Here is a 26,642-nt window from a genome sequence, read left to right as displayed (position 1 = left end):
AAAAAAGAAAAGATAACTCGCTTATCTATTCTCAGTGCTTGAAAGTAAGAAAAGAAGCATAACTCAGTGAAAAGGTAACTCAGAGTTACGGGACATGTGCCCATCTAGTAAGATAATCACAGAGAACATGTTTGTGAATTTTCAGCACATTTCCTTCAGTAGATTTTGACATGCAAAAACTTAACAAAATTGTGACACCAAGGTGGGAGTCTCTCCATAGTCTTAGTATAGTGAAACTGAAAAAAACAAAACATTCTACACCAAGTTGGCAAAAACTCCCAACATTTAACACCTAGTTGGCATCTTCACCACTGTGTTGTCACATGTAATAAAAAATTTATAACATTTGTGCACTTGATTACATGTTGAAACCTGCAATATATGATATAAATTCCTTCTTTCAGAAACTGTCAGATAAAGTGTCAATATCCCCTAATGGAGTTGTGTTCTGTAAACAGTCGGTTAAAAGAGGAGTTCTACCTATGTAAGTTTTGCCCCTTATATTAGCAATTCACTTTTTAGCTCGACTATTCGATAAGAATAAGTAGAGCTATTGCAGTCACCCGAGCGTCGGCGTCGGCGTAACCACTTATGTTAAAGTTTTTGTAATAGTTCAAATATTTTCAAAGTCCATTGACATATGGCTTTGAAACTTTGCACACTTGTTCACCATCATGACCCCAACCTGTAGACAAGAGGAGGTAACTCTATCAAGCATTTTGACAGAATTATGCCCCTTTTTCGACTTAGAATTTACGTTAAAGTTTTTGTAATAGTTCAAATATTTTCAAAGTCCATTGACATATGGCTTTGAAACTTTGCACACTTGTTCAACATCATGACCCCAACCTGTAAACAGGAGGAGGTAACTCTATCAAGCATTTTGACAGAATTATGCCCCTTTTTCGACTTAGAATTTACGTTAAAGTTTTTGTAATAGTTCAAATATTTTCAAAGTCCATTGACATATGGCTTTGAAACTTTGCACACTTGTTCACCATCATGACCCCAACCTGTAAACAGGAGGAGGTAACTGTATCAAGCATTTTTTTTACTATCAAGCACTAAGAATAGTCGAGCGTTGCTGTCCTACCGACAGCTCTTGTTTGTGAAAGAATATCTTTTTATCCATTAAGATAAAATAGAGTGTACAATTATTATCATGGCTTCTTGTGTAACACATTGTTTATTGTAAAAGAAATATGGTGGTTTTAATAATGAAAGTGCTAATGGCAGTAACAGTTTGCTTAATATCTTAAATTGATTTATCCATCTTTCATTCTGGACAAAACCTTCATGTTCAAGGAAATTTTCAAAATAAATACTGGCTAAATAATGAACAGTACAGACCATGATTACACAATATGGATTTACCGGCTAATCTTGGTCTGCTGTGGTATTATGGGTAAAATCTGTTACCTGCCATCAAGCTTAGACTTAGAATAATTATGTCCATTTAAAACCTATAAGAATATGAAATTTTCATTGATGATGGTTTAACTTGTCTCTTTATTACAGCATGGTTGAAGAGATACTTAAGACTCGACTGATGGTGAAAAAAGCCATGTCTAGTTATAAAGATGATAAGGTAACTCTTTACTTTGTTTTAATCAGACTTTTTACATGTATGCTCCCATATTTATAGATTATAAAGCACTGTATCTTACATGGATTTAGAAACGAGTATTTCCCCAAGCATGCAGTACATTGTCTTAAAATATACAAGACTGAATTGGCACACATTTTGATTATTTTGACAGTGTTGTTTGTTTATAGGTATAATTTAATGTTTTAAAAAATTTTGATTTTTTGCAGACATTGAGTAGGATGTTGAATGCCAGACAGCTGGGTTTGAAGTTAATCGCGAATGTGACATATGGTTATACTGGAGCAAACTTTTCTGGTAGGATGCCATGTATTGAGGTAAAAACTGAATCTTTTAATAATGATTTTATCATTTATGTCTATCATAGTGTTAAATATGCTTAATGGAAGGTCGATGGTTCTACTCAGGGTGCTTCCTGGTGCCTGAAATAATGCACGAAGGGGACCATGAGATCTCCCTCCACCATTAAAGCTGGAAAGTTACCATATTACCTTAACAGTGGTTACATAACTTTAAATCCCACAAAACAACAGTATGCTGGATAAAGATGTAAATTGGGCTCAATTATTCTGGCTTTTTGAAATCATTCTGGCTTTTTGAAATCATTCTGGCTTTTTGAATTCTGGCTTTTTGAAATCATTCTGGCTTTTTTGTCTGATAATTTGTTTGCCAGTTTGTTTGTTTTTCACCTAGTTTAATGCATAAGTGATCATTATTTTTTTGAAATGTACAGTTGACTCTCGGTAACTCAAAATCCAAGAGACTGGGCATTTTACTTCGAGAGAAATGGAATTCGAGTAACGTGAATCTGCCGCCATTACGTTGACATTCGTACATGTATATACATGTGCCTGACTGAATGTGCAAAGAAGTAGGTTTGTGATCGTTGACAGCGGCAATGCACTCACAACAATTCATTTCCATAAAACACAATAACACATTTCCATAAAACACAATAACACATTTATTTCAACAACAATTTATCTAATATTTGAAGTGAATTGATCATCGGACGAAAACGAAAGTAGCAACTATCGTCAACCGGAAGTACATATTAATGTATGCAATATGACTGAACATTAATTATACAAATGTCATTTACCTTGATATTTTTTTACTAACACCTGTCAGACTGGCACGAGTCAACTTTCTTAAAGAAATGTGTAAGACTATTCTGCTAGTAAACTTAATTACAATTAAATTAATTAAATCTTAATTTAGTTATCTAACTGTTAAAACCAATTCAGTCTTGGAACCGATTAAATCCACTTTTACGACGTGTTAATAATACATGATGGCCGGCAGTTAAAATTACTATGAAACGTGTGAATCACGAGTGACAACATCTCACCTTTATGTCTCCGACCTTTGATCAGTCGGCTGTTTTCACACTTAGACTAATTGAGATGAAAATATGTTGGACTTTAATTGACGGGACCAAATTTTCTTTTCGACTAAACAGGAGTCTCGGTAAGTCAAAATTTGACCTATGCGGAGTTAAAATACAAAGATAAAGAAGGACATTTGACGGGACTTTAGAAGTTTATTGACTAACGTGGAATTTTGAGTAAAGCGATTTCGACTTATTGAGAGACAAATGTATTTGGTAAATTTTATCAATAAACAATTCTGCTGTAGTATGTTCTATGTAAATTTGTGACATACCAACAATGTTTACCTGCTATATAACTTGTAACTGGTGCATGTATATTACAGGTTGCTGATAGTATAGTAAGGAAGGCCAGGGAGACTCTTGAACGATCTATAAAGTTGATAGAGGATACACCTAAATGGGGAGCAAGGGTGGTTTACGGTGATACAGACAGGTATGTTAACTCTGTCTGGTGTTTTTCTCCTGATGTCATCAAAAACAAATGTTACATCACTATTATTTTCATTTTAAGTTGACAATACACTAGTCTTATTTAATAGAATTTGTCAATACACTCATATATAATAATATAATTCATACTCATATATGGTTGAAAAATTGACATTTCTAGTATTATTATACATGTTTGTCTTCCTAGGTTAAAAACTCAGTTCCCTTAGATATTTTACTAAAGTGGTAAGGATTTAAAAAACAAATTGTTATATTTTTCTTCCTTGGTTAAAATTTAAATTCACATAGATATTTTACCAATGTGGTTAGGATTTACTGCAAACCAATTTGTAGAGTTTACTTGAGTATGTTCTAACTTTGATGTACAAGTACTTGTTTATCATTTTAATTATGAATTATTTTTTCAAAATTACAGTATGTTCATCGAGCTTAAAGGTCGCAGTAAAGATGAAGCTTTTAAGATCGGGCAGGACATCGCAAAATCTGTGACAGCCATGTTCCCTAAACCTATCAAACTTAAGTTTGAAAAGGTGAGGAGATTACAATTGTATAATAATGTAATAATTGTGAAGCTATATTTCATATATTTAGTTAAAAATGATACCTCTGGTAGGGTCTTTGTAGTTCAGTGGTTATAATTGTTGAATTGAACCATTTTCCTGTCACAGCTGTTGGTTCAGATTCAAAGGAAATTTGGATTCCTTGATTAGAGGAAGCTATCCAGGTAGCCTATGGAAAGTTGGTGGTTCTACACAGATGCCCTGCTTGATTACGAGACAACATTTTGAAACTTCTATAAAATACAGTTGTTCATGTCTTAAAAGTATTGTTGTCATGTGAGTAAATATGACTAAGACCAGAGTAGAGCTTGATTCCATGAGACCATTTTTGTGGGGAGAAGCACATTTGCCTCTTTTTCAACAGCTCTCATTAATGCAAACCCTATGGATTTTATTTGTTTATTAAAACAGGTGGTAATTTGTTGGGTTTTTTTGTCAAAGATTATACTTTGTCTTTTCATGTTTTTCAATATTCAATAATTCTGTTTGTTCAACAAAGTTTAGAAGTTTGCTAAAAATATTTGCTACACAGTCCTATAAGACTGTTATCTATTTTGATAATACATGTAATTTATTTTTAGCTCGACTATTTGATAAGAATAAGTAGAGCTATTGTAGTCACCCGAGGGTCGGCGTCGGTGTCGGCATAACCACTTATGTTAAAGTTTTTGTAATACCTCAAATATTTTCAAAGTCCATTGACATAGGGCTTTGAAACTTTGCACACTTGTTCACCATCATGACCCCAACCTGTAGACAGGAGGAGGTAACTGTATCAAGCATTTTGACAGAATTATTCCGCTTTTTCGACTTAGAATTTACGTTAAAGTTTTTGTAATACCTCAAATATTTTCAAGGTCCATTGACAAATGGCTTTGAAACTTTGCACACTTGTTCACCATCATGACCCCAACCTGTAGACAGGAGGAGGTAACTGTATCAAGCATTTTGACAGAATTATTCCACTTTTTCGACTTAGAATTTACGTTAAAGTTTTTGTAATACCTCAAATATTTTAAAAGTCCATTGACAAATGGCTTTGAAACTTTGCACACTTGTTCACCATCATGACCCCAACCTGTAGACAGGAGGAGTTAATTGTATCTAGAATTTTGACAGAATTATGCCTCTTTTTCAACTTAGAATTTACATTTAGGTTTGCATTCCACCTCAGATATTTTCATATTCTATTGAAACAAGTTGAAATTTTATACTCTTCTTGGACTCTTTCCAAGGCCTATAACTGTAACATGGATTTAAAGAAAATTTTTATCCTTTTGTTATTCACTCAGAAAATTTTACATTATCAAGGCTCTTTTACTATCAAGCACTAAGAATAGTCGAGTGTTGCTGTCCTACCAACAGCTCTTGTTATATCATAAATTGTCTCTGTTTTACATCCACCCATTTCTATAATTCTTGCTTTTGAAAAGCACAATATTTTAATGTATTAACATTCAGAAGTTCTTAATTTTCAATTATAGGAACTTTATTGCATTCCGTCCTACCTTTAAATATTTTTGTTTCAAAGTAACAAAAAGACAAATTTTCAATTTTTTCCCCATATACTTCCAGGTGTATTTACCATGTGTGTTACAAACAAAGAAGAGATATGTTGGTTTCATGTACGAGACACCAGATCAGAAAGAACCTGTATATGATGCCAAGGGGATCGAGACAGTGCGTAGAGACACTTGTTCTGCTGTATCCAAGGTTTGATTTTTATTCATATGCAGATCTTCAATGTTTCTTTTCAGACAGTACTTTGCTGGAGAATAGAAATTAGAAACTATAAATTCTGATGTTTTATATGCAGTTGTGAACACTTTATTTCAAGACCTTAGATAGTTTAATTCACTCAGTATTTCAACTGCTAAGACATAACTATGAGAAGAATGTATTCATCTGACTTGCAAACCCATTTAGGTGTGTTCCTTTTCCAGTTTTTTTTTCCCATACTGAAAATGAAGGAACAGTAATTAGGTAAAATGAGGTAAAATTAGGTAAAAGTTCTTCAATGCAATAAGGGGAGGGGCACATAGTGGTAAACATGTCTTTTTCTTAACCCAGGGATCATTAGCTCGAATTTTTTTTTTTTGATACTTGGCCACAACAACCCTTGGGACAAGACCTTTCAGTAGACCACACTAACCTTGACCTTCATCCATAAATGACCTTGACCTTCAAGGTTAAAAGTCCAAATTTTGCTTGTTCATGCTGTGATTGGCTGTAACTTTGTTATTTTTGAATGGATTGTCTTCAAACTTGAACATGATAATCTTCAAGGATATCCCTTAAAAATAACCAGACAGACCATGACCTTCACTCATAAATGACCTTGACTTTGAAGGTCAAATTATTGAAATTTTCATTTTTTTGGCTATTATTGGCTGTAACTTTGTTATTTTTGAATGGATTGTCTTCAAACTTGAACATAATAATCTTCAGAATAACCCTTAAAAATAAGCAGACAGACCTTGACCTTCACTCATTAATGACCTTGACTTTGAAGTTCAAATTATTGAAATTTTCATTGTTTTGGCTGTAACTGGCTTAACTTTGCTATTATTGAAGGGATCAACTTCATATTATAACAGAACAAGACCTTGTTGTTTATCAAACACTTGGGCTCTTGACACCACCACGTGACTTCACCACATGACTTCGCCACATGACACCACCACGTGACTCCACCACATGACTCCATCACGTGACACCACCACGTGACACCACCACATGACTCCACCACATGACTCTACCACGTGACTTCACCACGTGACTACCATGTGACTCTACCACGTGACTTCACCACATGACTCTACCACATGACTCTGACTCTACTACGTGACTTCACCATGTGACTTCACCACATGACTTAACCACGTGACTCTACCACGTGACTTCACCACGTGACTCTACCACGTGACTTCACCACGTGACTCTGCCACATGACTCTGACTCTACCACGTGACTTCACCATGTGACTTCACATGTGACTTAACCATGTGACTCCACCACGTGACTCCACCACGTGACTCCACAACATGACACCACCACGTGACTTCACCACGTGACACCATCACGTGACTTCACCATGTGACTCCACCACGTGACACCACCACGTGACACCACCACGTGACACCACCATGTGACTCCACCATGTGAGTCCACCATGTGACACCACCATGTGACACCACCACATGACACCACCACGTGACACCATGTGTCCACCACGTGACACCACCACGTGTCACCACGTGACTCCACCACATGTATCTATTTATAGAATTTTCTATTTATAGAATTGCGTGTTTCTATTTAAAATATATAGACAAAACTAATGTGACAAGACAGACCGATTAATTTTATGAAAAGGATTTTGTTCAAACATTTCTTTGTTTACTTTTAGAGAAAGTAAAAAGTCGAGCGTTGCCCCCACCCGGCGGTGGCTCTTGTTGGTTTAAGCCCTAATCTAGTCACAACCATGTTTCTTCATATGACACCAGTACTGGTTGGTTTCAGGAAGCTTACTCGAAAGTAATTAATATAAGTTGCAAGAACTTGTTTCGCAAATTGAGCTTAAATAAATATGTTTAAACCAATACTGCAATGCAATCTCAATTTAGTGGGAGGTGACCTAGTGGTTAAGGTGTCTACCTCTCATCCCAGGAATCATGGGTTGGAGCCTTACTTGGGTTACTGGAATGTGATAAATATAAGTTCCAAGAAATTGTTTCTTAAAGCATTCTAAATATGTTTAAACTAATCTCAATGTATGCTGTTATAATAAGGTAATGATTTGTTTATAGGTTTTAGAGAGATCTCTGAAGGTACTATTTACAACAAAGGATGTGTCTCAGGTGAAGTCGTATATTCAACAACAGTGTCAGAAAGTCATGGAGGGCTCTGTCAGTCTACAGGACTTTGTGTTTGCCAAGGAATACCGAGGCATGCCAGGGTATAAACCTGGAGCCTGTGTGCCAGCACTCGAGATTGCCAAGTAAGTTGTAAAATCAAACTTTACCTATCTGGTGTTATGTTGTTCTTTGACTCTTTAGCTGTCAATGTTTGCATTGTGATGGTACTTGCCACTCACTGTTGTTTTTTCACACAAGGACTGAATATATTTTATGTAAAGAAGCTAGGTAGCTTAAGGTTCTTGTTTTTAACTAGTTTTCCATTTAAACGTGTTATAATGCACTTGGAAGCTTTTGGGATATTCCTCTGTAAGTTTAACGCCAGATATTAACCATACAACCCTAAAAGTAAACAAAGTTTGTTTCTGACTTTTAAAGATATTTTGTTTATTTGTTATACAGGAAGAATATACGTCAGGATCGTCGTTCAGAGCCTCGTGTTGGTGAGAGAGTCCCGTATGTGATCGTGTACGGCAGTCCAGGTCTGCCTCTCATTCAACTTGTAAGAACTCCATCCGAGGTACTACAGGATCCATCACTCCGTCTGAACTCTACCTACTATATAACAAAACAGATATTACCTCCCTTAGATAGGTTCCTGTCACTCATGGGAGCTAATGTGTTTTCATGGTATGTATCTGTTTTCAGTATTATTGTCAATGAAAAATTTGTTTACAGCAGCTTTGGAAGATTATTGTGTATTGATAGTGTCTCAGAACTATAACATACGGAAGTTTTGTACATGATATTTGATTGTGATATTGTCCCGGTGGACACTGGGAGCTTGACTGTAATACAGAGTTGCTGATAAACCATCATCAGAGAGAAAATTTGGTTGAGGCCATTGCACGAAAATTTCATGATCTTTATCTTTACTTTGCCTATGCTTGGAGTGGACAATTCCAAATTTAAATCAAGACAATGATAACACAATGCAGAACGAAAATAGGATTAAGGGTTTTGTACTTCTATAATGCTTTTGCAAGCTGTTAATATACAACATACATTCTTGTATAATAAGCAATGAAATTGGCAAATTATAAAAGAATTGTTTTTTATAATTTTACAAAGGTATCAAGAGATGCCCCATTCAGCAGGAAGAGTTGTTTCTCACATGGCAGGGTCTGAACAAGCTAAAAAGGTAATGGGATGATATTTGTTTCACTGATCTCAAAGTACACATAGACTTGTACAGACGTGTCTTGTAGACTGTGACAAATCCAAAGAGACTGGGACCCATATAGTTGGGCTCATCTCAAGGAAATAGAACCTTTAAAGGATTTAGTATTGTTATTAAATTTGTGAGATTATACATATATAAAAAGTTTGCTTTGTTCTGATAACAGACATACATGTAGTGACATAAATACAATTTAGCTGTCCGTGGCCAAGTGGTTAAGCTCGTTGGCCCCTCACCAATGTGAGTTCAAATCTCCACAGGGACTTTGGATTCTTTCACGTGAGGAAGCTATCCAGGTAGCTTATGGGACGTCAGTGGTTCTACTCAGGTGCCCATTTGTACCTGAAATAATGCACAGAAGGGCACCTGAGGTCTTCCTCCACCAGTAAAGCTGGAACGATGCCATATGACCTATACTGTGTCGATGTGACATAAAACCCAATCAAACAAAGAAACAAACAGTTTAGATTTGTCTGCAGAAGCTTAATTGTAAGAACATTTTGGTATTGTATGCAGGGTTCTTAAACCTCTTGTACATGTATGTTGTCCGCAGAAGAATCAATCCATGCCACCAGTGCAGACCAAGATCAGGCAGAACATCTGTGCTGTCTTGTTATGGACTGCACTGTTTGCAATTCAATCAGCACTTATTTGAAATTTTATTTAGCATGAAAAGGATTAATTAATCTAGACTTTAAAATAAACGGACAAAGATTAATGGAACTTAAAATTCTATTATATATCTCAAATAAAATCTTACTGATTATCATAAAAAATTATCTTTGCTCAATTGTTTTACTATGTATATTTGACAGGGAACTATATCACAGTATTTTGTGACATCTAATTGTCCTACGTGTGAGCGACAGACAAAGAAGTCAGTATGTGAGAGTTGTATGAAGGACCCTCAGCTTGTTTGTATGACCCTTAATGACAGGATCACACGCTGGGAGAGAGTTCACCATCATTTACAACAGGTCAGAGCTATCTAAGTTATTATTCGTTGTTTAATGCTTGCAGTGTTTGTAACAAACTTATGCAAATAGTACACATTTGTGTAGTCTGACCAGGCCCTATACTGTTGGTTGGTTGGTTGAATTTAAATTTTCATCTTGATGGCCCCAAACAATGATAGAATGAATAGATGGAAATTGGGCATGTCCTTTTATGAAATTCAGTATGTTAAGAGTTTTAGAAAGAATATATTCATATATATTTATATTCATATATATTCATACTTTTACCATTTATCTGGAATGCTTGTGTTGCATTCTGGACACATTTTATCCATTATTTCAGACCTTTTACCATTCAGTTGTTAATGATTATTATCTGATTTTACTTACAGATCTGTGGAACTTGTGTGGGAACTTCAGACTTGTCGACTATAACTGCGTGCACAACTTTGGATTGTCCGGTACGGTACAGACGGGCTCGTGCATCTACTGACATGATTAAAGCTCAATCTTACAGAGATATCCTGGAAAAGTTCTTCAAATAAAATATTTCATGGTGAACAATAATAGATAGACAGAAAATGATGGAAAAAAGTTACAGTATTTGAAATATGGACCAACAAGAGAGAATTTATGTGTTATGGAAAATTAGTTCCAAGTTTGCTATGTCATTGAAACAAAAATTTTGTTGTGGATTTTTCTTTGGAAGTTTTTCTTTTCTGACAAGTTAATAAGTCTTAGATATTGGAATAAATGTTTTCTTCATAGTGGCTTTTGCGTTGTGAAAAAGAGAGAATGTTTCTTTCAGATAGGTTTTATGTCAAGGTTCAACATTTTAAATGGATATTTTTCCCTGTGAAAAGGATTATGATATGGGTTGATATTGGTATGTCCTAAATTGAGTTGTGCTAATAATAGATGTTAGCCTTACATATATACATGTAGATTATCTGGAAAAATATGTTAACTTGGAAAAAAGGACTAGGAAGTAATGTTAAAACTTCTATTTCTTTAATATGAATGAAGTGAACCTGGAAAATGTTGCTTTCGTGTTGAAAGTTTAGTCTATTGTTGACGATTTTCTATGTTTTCTGATCAGTTTCATTGAAAACATTTAAGAGTGACTTTATTAAAGGATTTCCAGTTCATGCAGATATTGATTTCTTGAGAATAAGTACTACAAATAATATAATTGTACATGAAAAAAATGGTTTATTCATTTGTATATGACCAATAAAGATCATTTGCATAAAAATGACCGATTGACAAAATAAAAACCCACCTGATTGGTGGAAAGTAAAATGTAAACATATCTAGGACAACTTTATTAGCATTAGAATAGTTTTTATTATTTTTTAAGCCTGTAGTTGTGAAAAATTATTATTTATGATATTCTTTTTTATGAATGAAAAATCTTCCTATATTTGTTTCCATTATGTTCCCGAGTGTATTATTTTTATTATGTTCTCAAGTGTACTTTCTATGTTCTGTAGTATATTTACTTTACATACTACTTCATCATTGATATCAAACCAACACAATTCTGATTATGCAAATAAGAATTATTAATAACACAAAAATATTTTTAACTGAAACTGGACAAATCACATCTTTGCTTCAACTCTTGTTATCCAAGTTTTCAAATCAAGGGCTGGGTGTGTGCAGGCAATCAAATTGGCGTCGAACAGGTGGTTTCCAGTCAAGAATTAGAGTTTGGAACAAGTTATTATAATCAAACTTGGCATATAGCATGCTTATGAGAAGAACTTGCTTGGGATTGCTTTTGGGTGTCCTAGAGATAAGGTCAAGTCACTGTTACTAAAAATAAAAAAATGGTTACTGGTTTGAAAACCTGTTTTCCGGGTATTGCCATGTTTCTTGTTTCTTATATACTGTGTTTAAGTGTAGATGATTGCTCAAATTTTTCTCAACTTTCAAACTTTAATGCTCATTTTATTTATTTTATTTTCTCGATTATATATCTCAGTTTTGGATTAATAACCAACTTAATTGTATTATTTTGAACTGTGGATTACACTTGAATCAGTACACACCAAGGATGTAAAATTGTGACTTAAAGTAATCTTCCATTTTCTGTTTGAAAACTTGATTTTTTTTGATTTTTTTTAATCTGGGATACCTTTAATTATGCTGTGTAAGAATGGATTTCTGTGTTAATTATTATTCTGTTGACATATATGTTTATTGTTGGCATAGTGTGCAATATGAAGTTCTATTTTTAGAAAATTATGAAAGTTCTATTTTTAGTAAGTTGTAAAGTTCTATTTTTAGTAAGTTATGGCACTCTTTTTTTAACACTGTTAATATGGTTAAGTTTCCTTTCTCAGGCTGCAAGATTTTGATTTTAGCATATTTTTGTTTATTATTTCTAAAGAGGACAAAGTTGTTTTTAGAATTGAATTTTCAGCTGAAAATTTAAAAATTGAAAAATTAGATTTTTTTATATATATCCCAAAAAGTGATGGCCCTTCATATAGTCAAGTTGTCAGATTACTGTTTATTTTTTAATTCTAACATGTTTGAGAGATTTGGAAATATGAGAGACCTGCTTTGTTTCCCACTATTGTGTCCGTGATATGTGGCCCTTTTTAACCAAGAGTTGTGGCCCTTTTGAAAAATTATATACATTTGAAGCACAAACCCTTGTTTGGATGCATGTGAATAAAAAAAGTAGATTTCTCACACATATCCTTACAGAATGAGAAAAAATATAATTTTTTGTTTGTTGGTTTATTAAAAAATATTTTTTTCTGTCTGATGAGAAATGCTTCATTTTTGTTTTTTTTTTCTTATTCATTGAAAAGCACCTATGATATGATAACACTCTTTTCACCTGTTTATTTGCCACAAAATCATACCGTAATATTTGTTTTGTTGGTAACTTTTTGTAGACGTAGTTCCACATTAATTTCTCAGGGATTTATTTCGCTTTGTTTTGTTATAGCATGTAATGTTAAGCTTTTTTGTATTATTTGTGTGTACAAGATATGAAAATGGTGAATGCAGATGAATAGGAAAAAGTTGATGATGGTGATGAATTTTTATTACAGTGGACATCATTGCTTGAAGTTGTATTGTAAGGGGCGATATGATTGGGTGATGAGTTGTTGTTAAAATTAATGTCATTGGATTAAGATTTGTTAGGAAGGATATCATTGCTTGAGGACACAATTGACATTTTTGGCTAAAGTTAATTGTAACAGGGGATGTTATTGGTTCAGGAATTATGTTTTCAAACTGTCATGCTGACGGGTGTAGACAGATTAAACATAGGAATGTTGGACTGGCCATTGGTATACCTATGTACGCATTTCTAGCTCATGAAGGATATAGGGATGCCATTTGTTGGGATACCATTGTTTGAGGAGTTATTTGTACTGTTGATGTTTTTTGTTGAGAGCTTTGGTTTTTGTTAAATTCATTAATGGCAGAGTTACGAGGCAAAAAGTTTGTTTAAGAGTTCCGTGTCCGGCCCTGAATTACTTAAAAATTATATCAGATGTTCTGGTCTTAGACAGTTTATCAAGACTTTTACTGCAGATATTTTCTATATCTTACATAAAATGGCAGTTTTTAATCCCATCTGACCAAAAAACCAAAAAATTTTTGGTTTATATGACGGTAAGCAGTTGGAAATTAAACCCAAAACCTTTGATAGTTAAAAATTTTTCCCATGGTTGAAATTTTCTTATTGTTGTTTGTTTTTTCCCAATTATTTTGGTATGCCTTTTTTAAATTTGATACTGTTTCTTTTTTTAAATTAGTTGACTTTTGTTACAAATTTTAAGAAAAACAATTTTGGAAAATCCACTCCTTTTAAAACAGCGCAAAATTTTTTCTGTTTGGTTTGGGGTTTGGAGCCCTGGTGGGGGGGAAACCATTTAAAATTTAAACCCAATAAATAAATGATCATTTTTCGGGGTTTTTGAAATTTAAATTTTTTTCCCGGTCTGGAACAAAAATTGTTATTCTCTTATACGTATTTTTGACCAAAATTTGCACGACAGCATGTTTTTTGTGTTTTATTTTATGAATATGCAAATGTTTAACATGTGCTACTGCTTGTTATAGAGTGTGATGGTAAATGGCTATGTTGATATTGTGTGCTGAAAATAATTTTCAGTTTGATCTCAAATAATTTTAGAAAAAAATTTTGGGGTTTAAACGTTTTTAATTGGGGTAATAATTATATATTAGAAAAAAGAAAATGTTACTGTAAAATTAATGTAATAATTTTACTGTTTTCAGGGCCCGATTTTTCTCACTAAACTCTTATAGGTTTTTGATTAACCCCATTCCTGCTGATTTTAAGAGTGGACTCTTCCAACTTTTTGTTGAAGAAGAGTTCATTATCAGATTTAGGGATTGCCTGATTAAAATATTTTGATAGTATGAAGCCTGGTCAGACTGTAGGAATGTGCAGGATATCCTGACTCTATATTCTGGTGGCAAAGCTTTGGAATTCAGTATTTTTTTAGGACAATGCATGTGTATTTTTTTAAGTGTTACTTTGGCAGCATGCATGCTTCTTTTTCATCCTTTTTTTATTTAAAAAAAAAATAGGAAATATACTGTTCAGATTTCTTCCTTATCAATAAATGATAATTATACCATTTTTGCTATTTTGAATTTCTTTCACTTAGTATCTTGTCTGCACTGTTCAAACAGTTTCAGTGCTAGAAAACCGTTTATTCAAACTGTAGAAAATTGTACACTTGCATTCGGGTACTTGCTATAACAGGAAATACTGAAAGGGAACTCCACTGAGGTTTTAAGCAAAATCTTGTTTTCTTACAGCTAACTAGATAGAGCCAGTTTTGTCAATTTTTTTACAGCTAACTAAATAGAGCCAGTTTTGTCAATTTGTGACACAATATTTCATAAATCCCTTATGGGATTGTAAGGACCTCAGCACTTGTATAAGTCACAAATGTTTAGGTTAAAAAAAACACCAGGCTTTATCATATCATTAAAATTGTTTCATATTATTAACAGTATTGATGACAGAAAAAAAGGCATTTTCTATTAACTATTTTTAGTATTTTACTTAACACTTTTTACAGTTGCCAACTTAAAAAGTTACCAACTTGTATATTTATATTGCTGGTTTTGTAAGTGGATTTAGAAATGGAAGAATTTCACTGAATGAATATTTTTTTTAACTTTTATTTCGCATTAGCTTTTTAAAATAATTTTCAAATTAAAATTATTTTTTTCTAATTTCTTAATACTGGTACTTAATCATTTTTGAAATTATTCAATATATTTGAATATTATATATAAAAAGTATTAGTAATAATAAATATGTAACAGGAATTTAAAAATACATTTCATATATTTTTGCAAAACTTTTGTTAATTATCAACATTGTTAATCGCTCTGCAAATAATGTATGAAATGTGTTTTTAAGCTTGGTGTTCAATTTTTTTGTCTTTGTATTTTTCGTAGTGGCATTAAAATTTACCAAATAATAAAGTGTGTGTAGATGTACTTAATTATTTATATTTATTTCTATATATGCTCTGTATTTTGTCTGTTTGCTCATATAATTTGATATAGTGCAATTTTGATACATAAAACAGCGTAATGTCTGAAAATGTCTGCTTTGCAGTAGACATATTTGATTCTTGTTTGTTATTTTGTGTTTGTAAATATGCTTTTAGAGTATTTAAAGTTTTTATTATGTTGTGAATAAGATAGTGAAGGAACTTGTTCAAAGGGAAGATGTCAAGTGTATTTATAATTTTTCAAAGTGTTCTCCAGGTTAGAAATTAAGTATTATAAACTGCAATACCACCACATCTGATTTGATTTTGCAGAGCCTCTCATTTGAAATAAAGATTTGTCTTAACCTAAAAGGGACCTCATTTTTGCATCATTTGAACTTACTTGAACAAGTTTCTTCAACTCGGTGAATTTAAGTGCTGTTTTACCCAGTGATAACTTATCTTCCTATTTGAAATTTACTTAACTTCCTATTTGAAATGATCATTATTGTAATTGCTACTGGTAATCTTTATCTTCCTGAGAGTGTGTTTCCATTTTACTTGCATGCTTTGTGTGCACAAGCCTGTGAAAAACCTGTGGTACCAGTCTGTATTAAAACCAATTTGATATTCTGAAAACCAGTCAGTATGTAAACCAGTTCCTGATTGGCTGGTTTAAAACAACAGGTTTATAACTAACCAATGACTGATTTTATTGTATGAGGTTGGTTATTGTGATTGTTTTTGTCTTATTGATATTCAATGTGACCTTTATTTTATTCATAGAAGAAACGGGCCATAAATCATGGATTAAGCCATATCTATTGGTCAGTCAATTTGTGCCATATTAGAAAGAAAGGTGTGTAGGCAGCGTTAAGTATTGTTTTATGTACATGTGTTTTTCTCTTGAAATAATAAAAGAAAAATTTTGTTGTATGGTATTGTATAAATGTATATCATGTATATTTGAAAACTTAATAGGAGTTAGGTACCAGTCACAAAATGCAGCTCTGTCATTGGTCTGTTTCAAATTTTAATTTGAAATCAGCCAATCAGATGTGTGTTGGAGACTGTTCCTCTTGTCACAATTAATAAAACTTCATCCTTACCCTTAAGCTGCAAGAAGTGATTAGCCCTTGCCACAAGTGTAAAGCTAGGCTAGCGTGAAGTTAAGGGAAAATTGTGGGGATGTGATAACATTAACTCCTTTCTGCAAACTTTCATTAAATTTACCAGGGTAAAGGTACATGTACTATGTTTAATGTAATTTATGGTTGAAGAAACTGTTTCAGATGATGTTGTAAATCATTTGGTTATATAGTAATATATATATTGTTGTGTATAGTTGTGTAAAAAATAAATACAATCAAGAGAGAAATTGTGTAAATAATGTAATTTTTATATGATTAAAAAATGAATTGCTTATAAATGTTTTATAAATGTATATAAGTTATATTGTATATACCGTATATATTATATTATCACAGATTGATAATTTTTATGACTGTAAGTCACTGTATAGATATATGGCAGCATTAAAATGTGTAAACAGACATTGATGATGTTTTATTGTTAAGTTTCTCTATAATTTTATAACATCGAAGGTGTGCTTTTTGTAGATTTTATGTGTATAGTTTCACGTAATTTAGAAATAAATGCTCCGTGACCCTTGTGTACCTCTCCTTCCCCCTTAATAAAAACCAGAGCAAAACAAATGAAAGTTCTTGAAGAAGAAAAAAAATTATTTGCGATACTCAGAGGGTTAGTGTTGTAATGTTATTTATGATACTAAAATAAAACATGATGAAAAACCCAAACTTTTAGTTTGTTGTCTTTACCTCAAGAAACTAGACATAGGCCAAATGCTCCACTTACATGGAGGTCTGTCTTGATGATGGTAGAGGACCAACAAAGGTATGTTCCAACCAAATTTGAAAGATATCGGTCAATGAATAAAGGCTGTCTGACAAAAATAAGATACTCCTTGTTAGCACTGGTGACCATGACCCAAGTGACCCAAAACTACTGATAGAGGACTACCTACCAAATTTCAGACCTCTGTCAATAAAGGCTGTTTGAGCAAGTGTTAAAATTTATTTTTAGGACTGATGACCTTTACCTTACCCCGGTGACGAGTGACGAGGACAACCCAAGGTTTTGTTTGTTTGCCTAGTTTTTATGCCCGTTATTTTTCTAGCTCAAAGTGAGCTTTTAGAATGTCCGTCGTCTGTTGTCTGTCCACATTTGTTTGTTAACACTGTAGTGATCAAAGTTTTGCCTAAATCATCATCAAACTTTGTCAGGATGCTTGTCTAGGTAATTGCTTGCATGAGTTCATAACATGGGTCATCTCGGACGAAAAACTAGTTCACAGGAGCTTAAAATAGAAAAATCTTGTAAACTCTCTAGTGGCTACACACACAATGTTGTAATCCAAATATCCTGGAAATTGGTTCGTAAGTTTGTTTTGATGATTTCTAGGTCAAGTTCAAATATGGGTCACCTGGGGTCAAAAACCAGGTCACACCACCCAAATATGGAAAAACCTTGTTAACACTAATGGTCTCATTTTTGACTCTAGTGTCATCAAACTTAGTCAGGATGCTTGTCTAAACTGAGACTGATGGGTCAGGTGAGCAATCTAGGGCCATCTTGGCCCTCTGGTTCTAAAGGGTGTCCATGGCCGAGTGGTTCAGGTCGCACACATCAAACCACTTGCTCCTCACCGTTGTGGATTTGAATCCCCATATGGACATTGGATTCTTTAATGTGAGCAAGCTGTCCAGCTAGCTTACGGAATGTCAATGGTTTTACTTGCATGCCCATTCATGCCTGAATTTCAATCAAACAAACTGAATAAATAATGTTATGTGGAAGCTATCTAGTTAGCTTATGGAATGTCAGTGGTTCTACTAGGGGGTCGCAGGTGCCCGTTTGTGCCTGAAATAATGCACAGAAAGGCACCAGAGGTCTTCCTCCACAAGTAAAGCTGGAAAGTCGCCATATGACCTATACTGTGTTGGTGCAACGTCAAACCCAACCAAAAGAAAAAAAATAATGTTGAATGAAACAAGCAGAAATACTTTGAAATATTTTTTTTTTTTATTTTGTTGTGACCAACATCTGACAACACAAAATTCTCAAGTTGTATGTACAAAATATGTAACATTTATGAAAATAGGACAACAATTTGTAAATGATTCATGAATGATATGAAGTGAAAGACAAACTTATCTACAACAATTCCATTCAAACTTCCTTTTTTCCCCAAATCAGAAAAAAATCGTAGGTTTTTTTTAAATTAGCACTTTCATTAAAGAAAATGTACATGAACATTACATTTTCTGTACCACATTACAATTGAATAGCTCTTCTTATCTTAGAAAAAACAAACACTATATAATATAATATGAGCCGCGTCACAACAAAACCAACATACCGTAGAGGGTTTGCGACCAGCATGGATCCAGACCAGCCTGAGCATCCGCTGTTCGCTTACCAATTCAAGTGGAGAAACTGACAGCGAACAGCATGGATCCTGATCAGACTGCGAGGATGCGCAGTCTGGTCTGGATCCATACTGGTCGCAAACCCATTATGTTGGTTTAATCGTGACGCGGCTCATATATTATTTTAATTCTACAACTTATTTGCCATTAACAATACTGGTAATTCATTTCAAACGTGTACCAGGGTCTGTAATTGAAATCTGTACTTATACATGTACATACTAATTATAATGTTTTTATAGGAGCATGGAATTAAATATTGTGGTTAGAAAAATGTGTAAATTTGCTGCAAAAGTAACAGAACCAATACAAATTCATAAGAGTTATATTTCAGTCACAAAAATTATGTATCATTTTACAAGATTCTTAACCAAAAAGATCTGAAATATTAAAGCAATAAACTTGATCCAAAAATAGTACAAATATTGGCTACATTAATAAGGTAATCAAACTATTATTCCTGTAAATTTACAGACATGCAAGTTTCCCTGTTCACAATATTTACTTGGTTTGGTTTAAACATATTTATTTAAGCTCGATTGCGAAACAAGTTCTTCCATCTTATATTAATCACTTTCGAGTCTGCTTGCTGGAACCAACCAGTACTGGTGTCATATTAAGAAACATGACCCGATCAGCGCTCAAACCCATGATCCCTACGTTGAGAGGCAGACACCTTAACCACTAAGCCACCACTCCCCTTCAAATAATTACTACAATACTGAAAGTAAAATTTCCAAAATTTGCCACCAGCATAAAACCAGGCCAGCCTGTACCATCTATGTAGTATGTCTATACTGTTACCTGACCAACTACAATATCTATAAAACCTGATATAATTCTAAAATGGACATTGTCTTTGAAGCACATCAGATTTCTATATCAAAACACAGTACTTGAGCTACCAACATAATAGAGCCTGATCAGACTGCAATAGTTTGTTTATTCAAAAACATCATAATCTCAGTTAATTTTATGTTTAATTCCTTACTAAGCATGATAATTTTGTTGTTTTGTCTATAATTTCATACAAAAAACATGATAATTTTGTTGTTTTTGTCTTTAATTCCTTACAAAAACATGATAATTTTGCTGTTTTGTCTTCCCTTTTATCCCACAAAAACATGATAAATTTTGAAGTTTCACTATAAAAACATGATTATTTTGTTGTTTTATCATTTATAACTTACAAAAAGACTAATTAACACCTTTAACATCTTCAATGGAAATATACTATATCAAGTAATTTCAACAATCTAGCAAGTTATCATACATCAAAACTTGTACATAACTGAACATTGTAGAAAAGCACTGTTATATCATTTTAATTACATCATAAGTTCTTTTCATCCAAAATGTTATTTCAATGCAAAGTTCAAAATAATGTTTAGATGAATAGATAAAGCTGAAGAAAAAACAAGATTGCATTTGAGAAAAATGCTATGCAACCGCATTAATACAACACTAAATAGTAGTGTAGGAACAGATTTTTTTTGTTTCTTTACAATTTTGAAGATTGTCATAAAGCATAGATCCCTGACCTATCTTATTATTATTAGCAGATAAGTGGTTAAATCTAATGTTAACTCAATAAAAGATCAGAGTAGGAATATATCAATGCACTCGAGTCTAGTGAATTTGGTGGTGAAGGTCATATTTCACACAGCCTAAATTTCATGACTACATCAAAAGGACAACACAGTAAGACACTTTGTCAAAATCTAGGCCAGCTGAAATCAAAGTTCACTTTACATCTTAATCTGTGCACAGGGTTCAAATGTCATAGCTGTACATCAAAGGACAAGAAAGTAGGTCACATCAACAAAATCTAGGTACATCTTGATACAGGTCCACCAAACAACATTTCAAGTCAAATATCTAAGCTGTAGCTTTCTCCCATTCAGAAAACATTTGTTTTATTTTCTGTTTTTACTATGTGTACATAATGAGAAGCACTGCCCCGGGCAGGGCCAATTTTGACACCAGGGGAAAAATTTGAACAACTTTAGTAGAGGACCTATAGATGATATTATATAGCAAACATCAAAGCTCTATCCCTTGTTCCTTCAGACAAAAATATTTTTTATTTTTTTACTATGTGTACATGGTGAAAATCAATGACCCCTGGGGGTGGGGCCAATTTTGACCCCAGGGCTATAATTTGTACAATCTTGCTAGAGGTTCACTACATAATGTTTCATGCAAAATATCTTAACTCTAGTCTTTGTAAATTTAAAGAAGATGATTTTTTAAGGTTTTACTTTATACATATAAGGAAAACCTATGGCCCCCGGGGCGGGGCTAATTTTGACACTGGAGGCAAAATTTGAACAACTTTGGTAGAGTTCCTATAGATGATATCATTTAACAAATATTAAAGCTCTAAGCCTTGTACCTTCAGACAATAAGATTTTTTACTATAATATATATTTAAAATCAATGACCCCTGGGACGGGGGCAATTTTGACACCAGGGCTATAATTCAACAACAATCTTGCTAGAAGTTCACTTCACAATGTTTCATGCAAAATATCTAACCTCTAGCATTTGTCAATTTTTTTAAAGTTTTTACTATAAGTTTTTACTATATACATATAAGGAAAACCAATGACCCCCGGGCGGGGCCGATTTTGACCCCAGGGCTATAATTTGAACAATCTTGGTAAGGGTCTACCAGACAATGCCTTATGCAAATATCTAAGCTCTAGGCCTTTTGGGTCTTTACAAGAAGGTATTTTAAGTTTTTTTACTATATGTACATATAGTGAAAATCAATGACACTCAGGGCGGGGCCGATTTTGACCCCAGGGCTATAATTTGAACAATCTTGGTAAGGGTCTACCAGACAATGCCTTATGCAAAATATCTAAGCTCTATGCCTTTTGGGTCTTTACAAGAAGGTATTCTAAATTTTTACTATATGTACATATAGTGAAAATCAATGACCCCCGGGGCAGGGGCAATTTTGACCCTAGGGCTATAATTTGAACAATCTTGGTAGAGGTCTACCAGACAATGCCTTATGCAAAATATCTAAGCTCTAGGCCTTTTGGGTCTTTACAAGAAGGTATTCTAAGTTTTTACTATATGTACATATAGTGAAAATCAATGACCCCAGGGGCAATTTTGACCCTAGGGCTATAATTTGAACAATCTTGGTAGAGGTCTACCAGACAATGCCTTATGCAAAATATCTAAGCTCTAGGCCTTTTGGGTCTTTACAAGAAGGTATTTTAAGTTTTTACTATATGTACATATAGTGAAAATCAATGACCCCCGGGGCCGGGCCAATTTTGACCCCAGGGCTATAATTTGAACAATCTTGGTAGAGGTCTACCAGACAATGCCTTATGCAAAATATCTAAGCTCTAGACTTTTTCAGTCTTTACAAGAAGGTATTTTAAGTTTTTACTATATGTACATATAGTGAAAATCAATGACCCCCCGGGGCGGGGCCGATTTTGACCCCAGGGCTATAATTTTAACAATCTTGGTAGAGGTCCACCAGACAATGCCTTATGCAAAATATCTAAGCTCTAGGCCTTTTGGGTCTTTACAAGAAGATTTATTAAATTTATTCTTTTAATTCCTTTTGGTTGCCATGGCAACCAGATTTCTGCATGGAATGAAATTCTTTCAACAACTTTGGAACCCCTTCACCCAAGGATCAATCCTGCCAAGTTTGGTTGAAATTGGACTAGTGGCTTTTTAATTTCACTATATAATCTATATAACACACACACACACACAAACAAACAAACAAACAAACAAACACACACACACACATACACACAGGTGAATCGCTATATGCCACCGCATCGCAGATGCTGCGGTGGCATAAAAATTAAAATATTTTTTTCATGTCATGCAAAGTGAATCAGCAGTTTTGAAAAAATGCAAATTAAAAATCATAATCATTACTTGTTGCAAAAAGAAATGAAACAGAATGAGTAATAAATGTGTATCAAAGCTGTATGAAGGGACTTAATTCAGTTTTGTTTTTCTTCTCCAACATAAATCACAAGTTCTGCACAAAATTGTAAAAATATGGATTTTAAAGAAGTATACCTCCTGTTTCATATCGATGTTCATGAACAAAAACAACTTTTGTTTGTTAAAATATAGCCTAGTGGAAAAAATGAAGTGCACACCATATAATATTTTGCATTCAACATGCTGAGTATTACTCTAAAAGACTAACTCCAGAATTAAAAATATTTTGGGTTTCCTCAGGTACTCCAGGGGTACAAACAAGAATTCTTACAGTAGTTGCTGTAATAAGCACTTACAGGTTGTCAAATTTATTATGAACAGTAAAGCACCATGCAGCTTTAATGGTAAGTTTGTTTGTACTGGGGCATTAGCTTGAAAAAACCCTCATTTGCTGAGTTCCTGATAACAACTATTGTGAATATTTATTCATACTTATTTAACAATGATAAATTTTATATTTATCTTAAGATGAAAAATTGTTAACTCATTTAGAGACATGCAGCTATAAGAGCATGCTATGACATTGATAAAATTATTACAATTATTATTCAAAGTCATCTCCCTTGTTTATGACCAAATAGCTAGACACTAACCAAATATTCTGTAAAAATCTTTTTATCTCTACTTTGTATGTCACATTCAACAAATCACATATTCTGAATACTTGGAAATAAAAAAATACAATAGGGGCCCTTTGTGATCTTATACATTTGATTAGCAAGATAGTAATTTTATAAAACTGTATATTCTTAATATAAGAACCTACGAAAAAATATAAAACCTATTGAAAAATATGATGCAAACAACTGATTCAAAATGGTATAATCATACTATCACTTTCTACAAATATGAATAAATCAGTTGATTAATACTTCAAATCATGAGATCTAGATCAATTTACAATATTTCTTATCATGATGAAAGATTTATCTTTTAAACTGTGTAATTGCAAAAATAACAGATCCATTCCCCCGAAAATAGTCAGTCCAATTTGTACATTAGTCCCGTCTGACTTTGACTCTATACTGTTGACTGCTCACTTAAAGGCCTATTATGCCTCAGAAATGCTATCATTTTTCGAAATATTTCATTTTGGCATTTTTTTACAGTTTCCCCCCCAAAAATAAACAAGAGGGCCATGATGGCCCTGAGGTCGCTCACCTGTATATAGCCCCCCCCCCCCCCGGGGCCAATTTTTACCCAAGGGCTTTTATTTGAACAGACTTGGTAGACACCCATAAGAAGATGTTTCATGCTAAAAATTTAAGTTCTAGCTCATTGGGTTTTTTAAAAGAAGATTTTTAAGTTTTTACTATACACATATAGTTAAAAACAATGACACCCCTGGGGCAGGGCCAGTTTTGACCCCCGGGCTTTTATTTGAACAAACTTTGTAGATATTTACTTAAAGATGTTTCATGTATAATATCTAAACTCAAGCTATTTGGGTTTTTTCAAAGAAGATTTTTAAGTTTTTGCTATACACATATAAGGAAAATCAATGACCCCCGGGGCGGGGCCAGTTTTGACCCCAGGGCTTTTATTTGAACATACTTGGTAGACACCCATTAGAACATGTTTCATGCTTAATATCTTAGCTCTAGCTCTTTGAGTTCTTTAAAAGAAGATTTTTTAAGTTTTTACTATATGCATATAGGAGAATCAATGACCCCCTGGGGCGGGGCCAATTTTGACCCCAGGGCTTTTATTTGAAGGAACTTGGTAGACACTCATTAGAAGATGTTTCATGCTAAATATCTTAGCTCTAGCTCTTTGGGTTCTTTAAAAGAAGATTTTTTAAGTTTTTACTATATGCATGTAGGGAAAATCTATGATCCCCTGGGACGGGGCCAATTTTGACCCCAGGGCTTTTATTTGAACAAACTTGGTAGACATTCACTAGAAAATGTTTCATGCCAAATATCTAAGCTCTAGCTCTTACGGTTCTTTAATAGAAGATTTTTTAAGTTTTTACTATATGCATATAGGGAAAATCAATGACCCCCGGGGCGGGGCCAATTTTGACCCCAGGGCTTTTATTTGAACAAACTTGGTAGACACTCACTAGAAGATATTTCATGTCAAATATCTTAGCTCTAGCTCTTTGGGTTCTTTAAAAGAAGATTTTTTAAGTTTTTACTATATGCATATAGGGAAAATCAATGACCCCCTGGGGCGGGGCCAATTTTGACCCCAGGGCTTTTATTTGAACAAACTTGGTAGACACTCATTAGAAGATGTTTCATGACAAATATCTAAGCTCTAGCTTTTACAGTTCTTTAAAAGAAGATTTTTTAAGTTTTTACTATATGCATATAGGGAAAATCAATGACCCCCCGGGCCGGGGCCAATTTTGACCCCAGGGCTCTTATTTGAACAAACTTGGTAGACACTCACTAGAAGATGTTTCATGCCAAATATCTTAGCTCTAGCTCTTTGGGTTCTTTAAAAGAAGATTTTTTAAGTTTTTACTACATGCATATAGGGAAAATCAATGACCCCCTGGGGCGGGGCCAATTTTGACCCTAGGGCTTTTATTTGAACAAACTTGGTAGACACTCATTAGAAGATGTTTCATGCCAAATATCTAAGGCCATTATTTTTTTATATTTCGGTTTACTGACCCGCCGACTCCGTATTTTGGGAAAATGAAAAAAAATAAAAATAAAAAAAATCTGCCCCCAAAAAATTTTGTGTTGTCTTGAAATACGCCACTAATAAAGTTAAGATGTTAGTTAATATTCTATCGGGATATATATATCTCATCTTACGACTTTTCAAACAAACGTCAAGAAAATTTTTCACGGTAATAATTATGAAAGAATGTCTGTTAAATGGGTCAAGCCTTCCTCACAGAATTATAATGAGGCTTTTGATCATATTTTATCAATACAATTAAGGTGTCCAAATGCGTAAAAATGTCAAAGTAAACAACTTCAAAAAAAAAAAAAAAAAAAAAAAAAAAAAACGCCAAAATTACGTAAGCAGTTACATTCAAGGACAGAGCGAGAGAAATCTGATGCAATTGACAAGATCAGTATTTTCAGATTTAACAAAAAAACGATAGTCTTTAAAAGCAGATTGAATACAGGTTTTCAAACAAACAAAATTTAAAAATGCACTTACTATTAATAGATTTTTATGTCAATAATTGACCCGCTAATTATCCGATAAAAAATATTTTCATATCGGGCAATATTAAAATTGAACATGTGTAATCTTTTCTTGACAGTTTTTTTTTTAACTGAGTGCAAGTCAGCTGAGTTTCGGCACCTTTGATGATTCAGATTACACAGCAGTGTGTAAACATCAAAGAATGACAGATTCTTTTGAAGGGCTGGCTTGCCACTTGTCATCGTGTGTAGATTTCATGTGTGTTTTTTAAACAATGGCAATGTGAGCAAAGTTTTTTTTGTGTGTATTTAGACAATCTTTGGAATAGACAATCGGCGATCGATGTATTTAATTTCATTGCTCTGGTAAGTACTATGTATATGTATGCACCACATTTAAAGTTATGAAAACCTTTTTTTTTTTTTAATTTCCCGCCGCCGACCCTACCTTTTTTTGG

General features: G+C 33.6%; 1 protein-coding gene across 1 annotated transcript in view; it reads left to right on the top strand.

Annotated features, from left to right (window-relative positions):
- The window catches only part of LOC132732878 (uncharacterized), a 75,171-nt gene extending 61,503 nt beyond the window's left edge, over positions 1–13,668 (top strand). The window contains exons 26-36 of the mRNA XM_060719405.1: positions 405–484; positions 1,519–1,588; positions 1,816–1,923; positions 3,323–3,432; positions 3,865–3,979; positions 5,585–5,722; positions 7,819–8,009; positions 8,329–8,556; positions 8,998–9,067; positions 9,922–10,083; positions 10,455–13,668. Coding sequence (XP_060575388.1) covers positions 405–484; positions 1,519–1,588; positions 1,816–1,923; positions 3,323–3,432; positions 3,865–3,979; positions 5,585–5,722; positions 7,819–8,009; positions 8,329–8,556; positions 8,998–9,067; positions 9,922–10,083; positions 10,455–10,607 — 1,425 coding nt within the window. The 3' untranslated portion in view covers positions 10,608–13,668. The remainder of the gene's footprint in view (positions 1–404; positions 485–1,518; positions 1,589–1,815; positions 1,924–3,322; positions 3,433–3,864; positions 3,980–5,584; positions 5,723–7,818; positions 8,010–8,328; positions 8,557–8,997; positions 9,068–9,921; positions 10,084–10,454) is intronic.
- The last annotated feature ends 12,974 nt before the right edge of the window (positions 13,669–26,642 follow it).

The sequence above is a fragment of the Ruditapes philippinarum genome, unplaced genomic scaffold (assembly GCF_026571515.1).
Source record: "Ruditapes philippinarum isolate M1 unplaced genomic scaffold, ASM2657151v2 ctg358_1_1_1_1, whole genome shotgun sequence".
Classification (NCBI taxonomy): domain Eukaryota; kingdom Metazoa; phylum Mollusca; class Bivalvia; order Venerida; family Veneridae; genus Ruditapes; species Ruditapes philippinarum.
The sequence above is the reverse complement of the archived record's forward strand: the minus strand, read 5'-3'. Positions and strand labels throughout refer to the sequence as shown.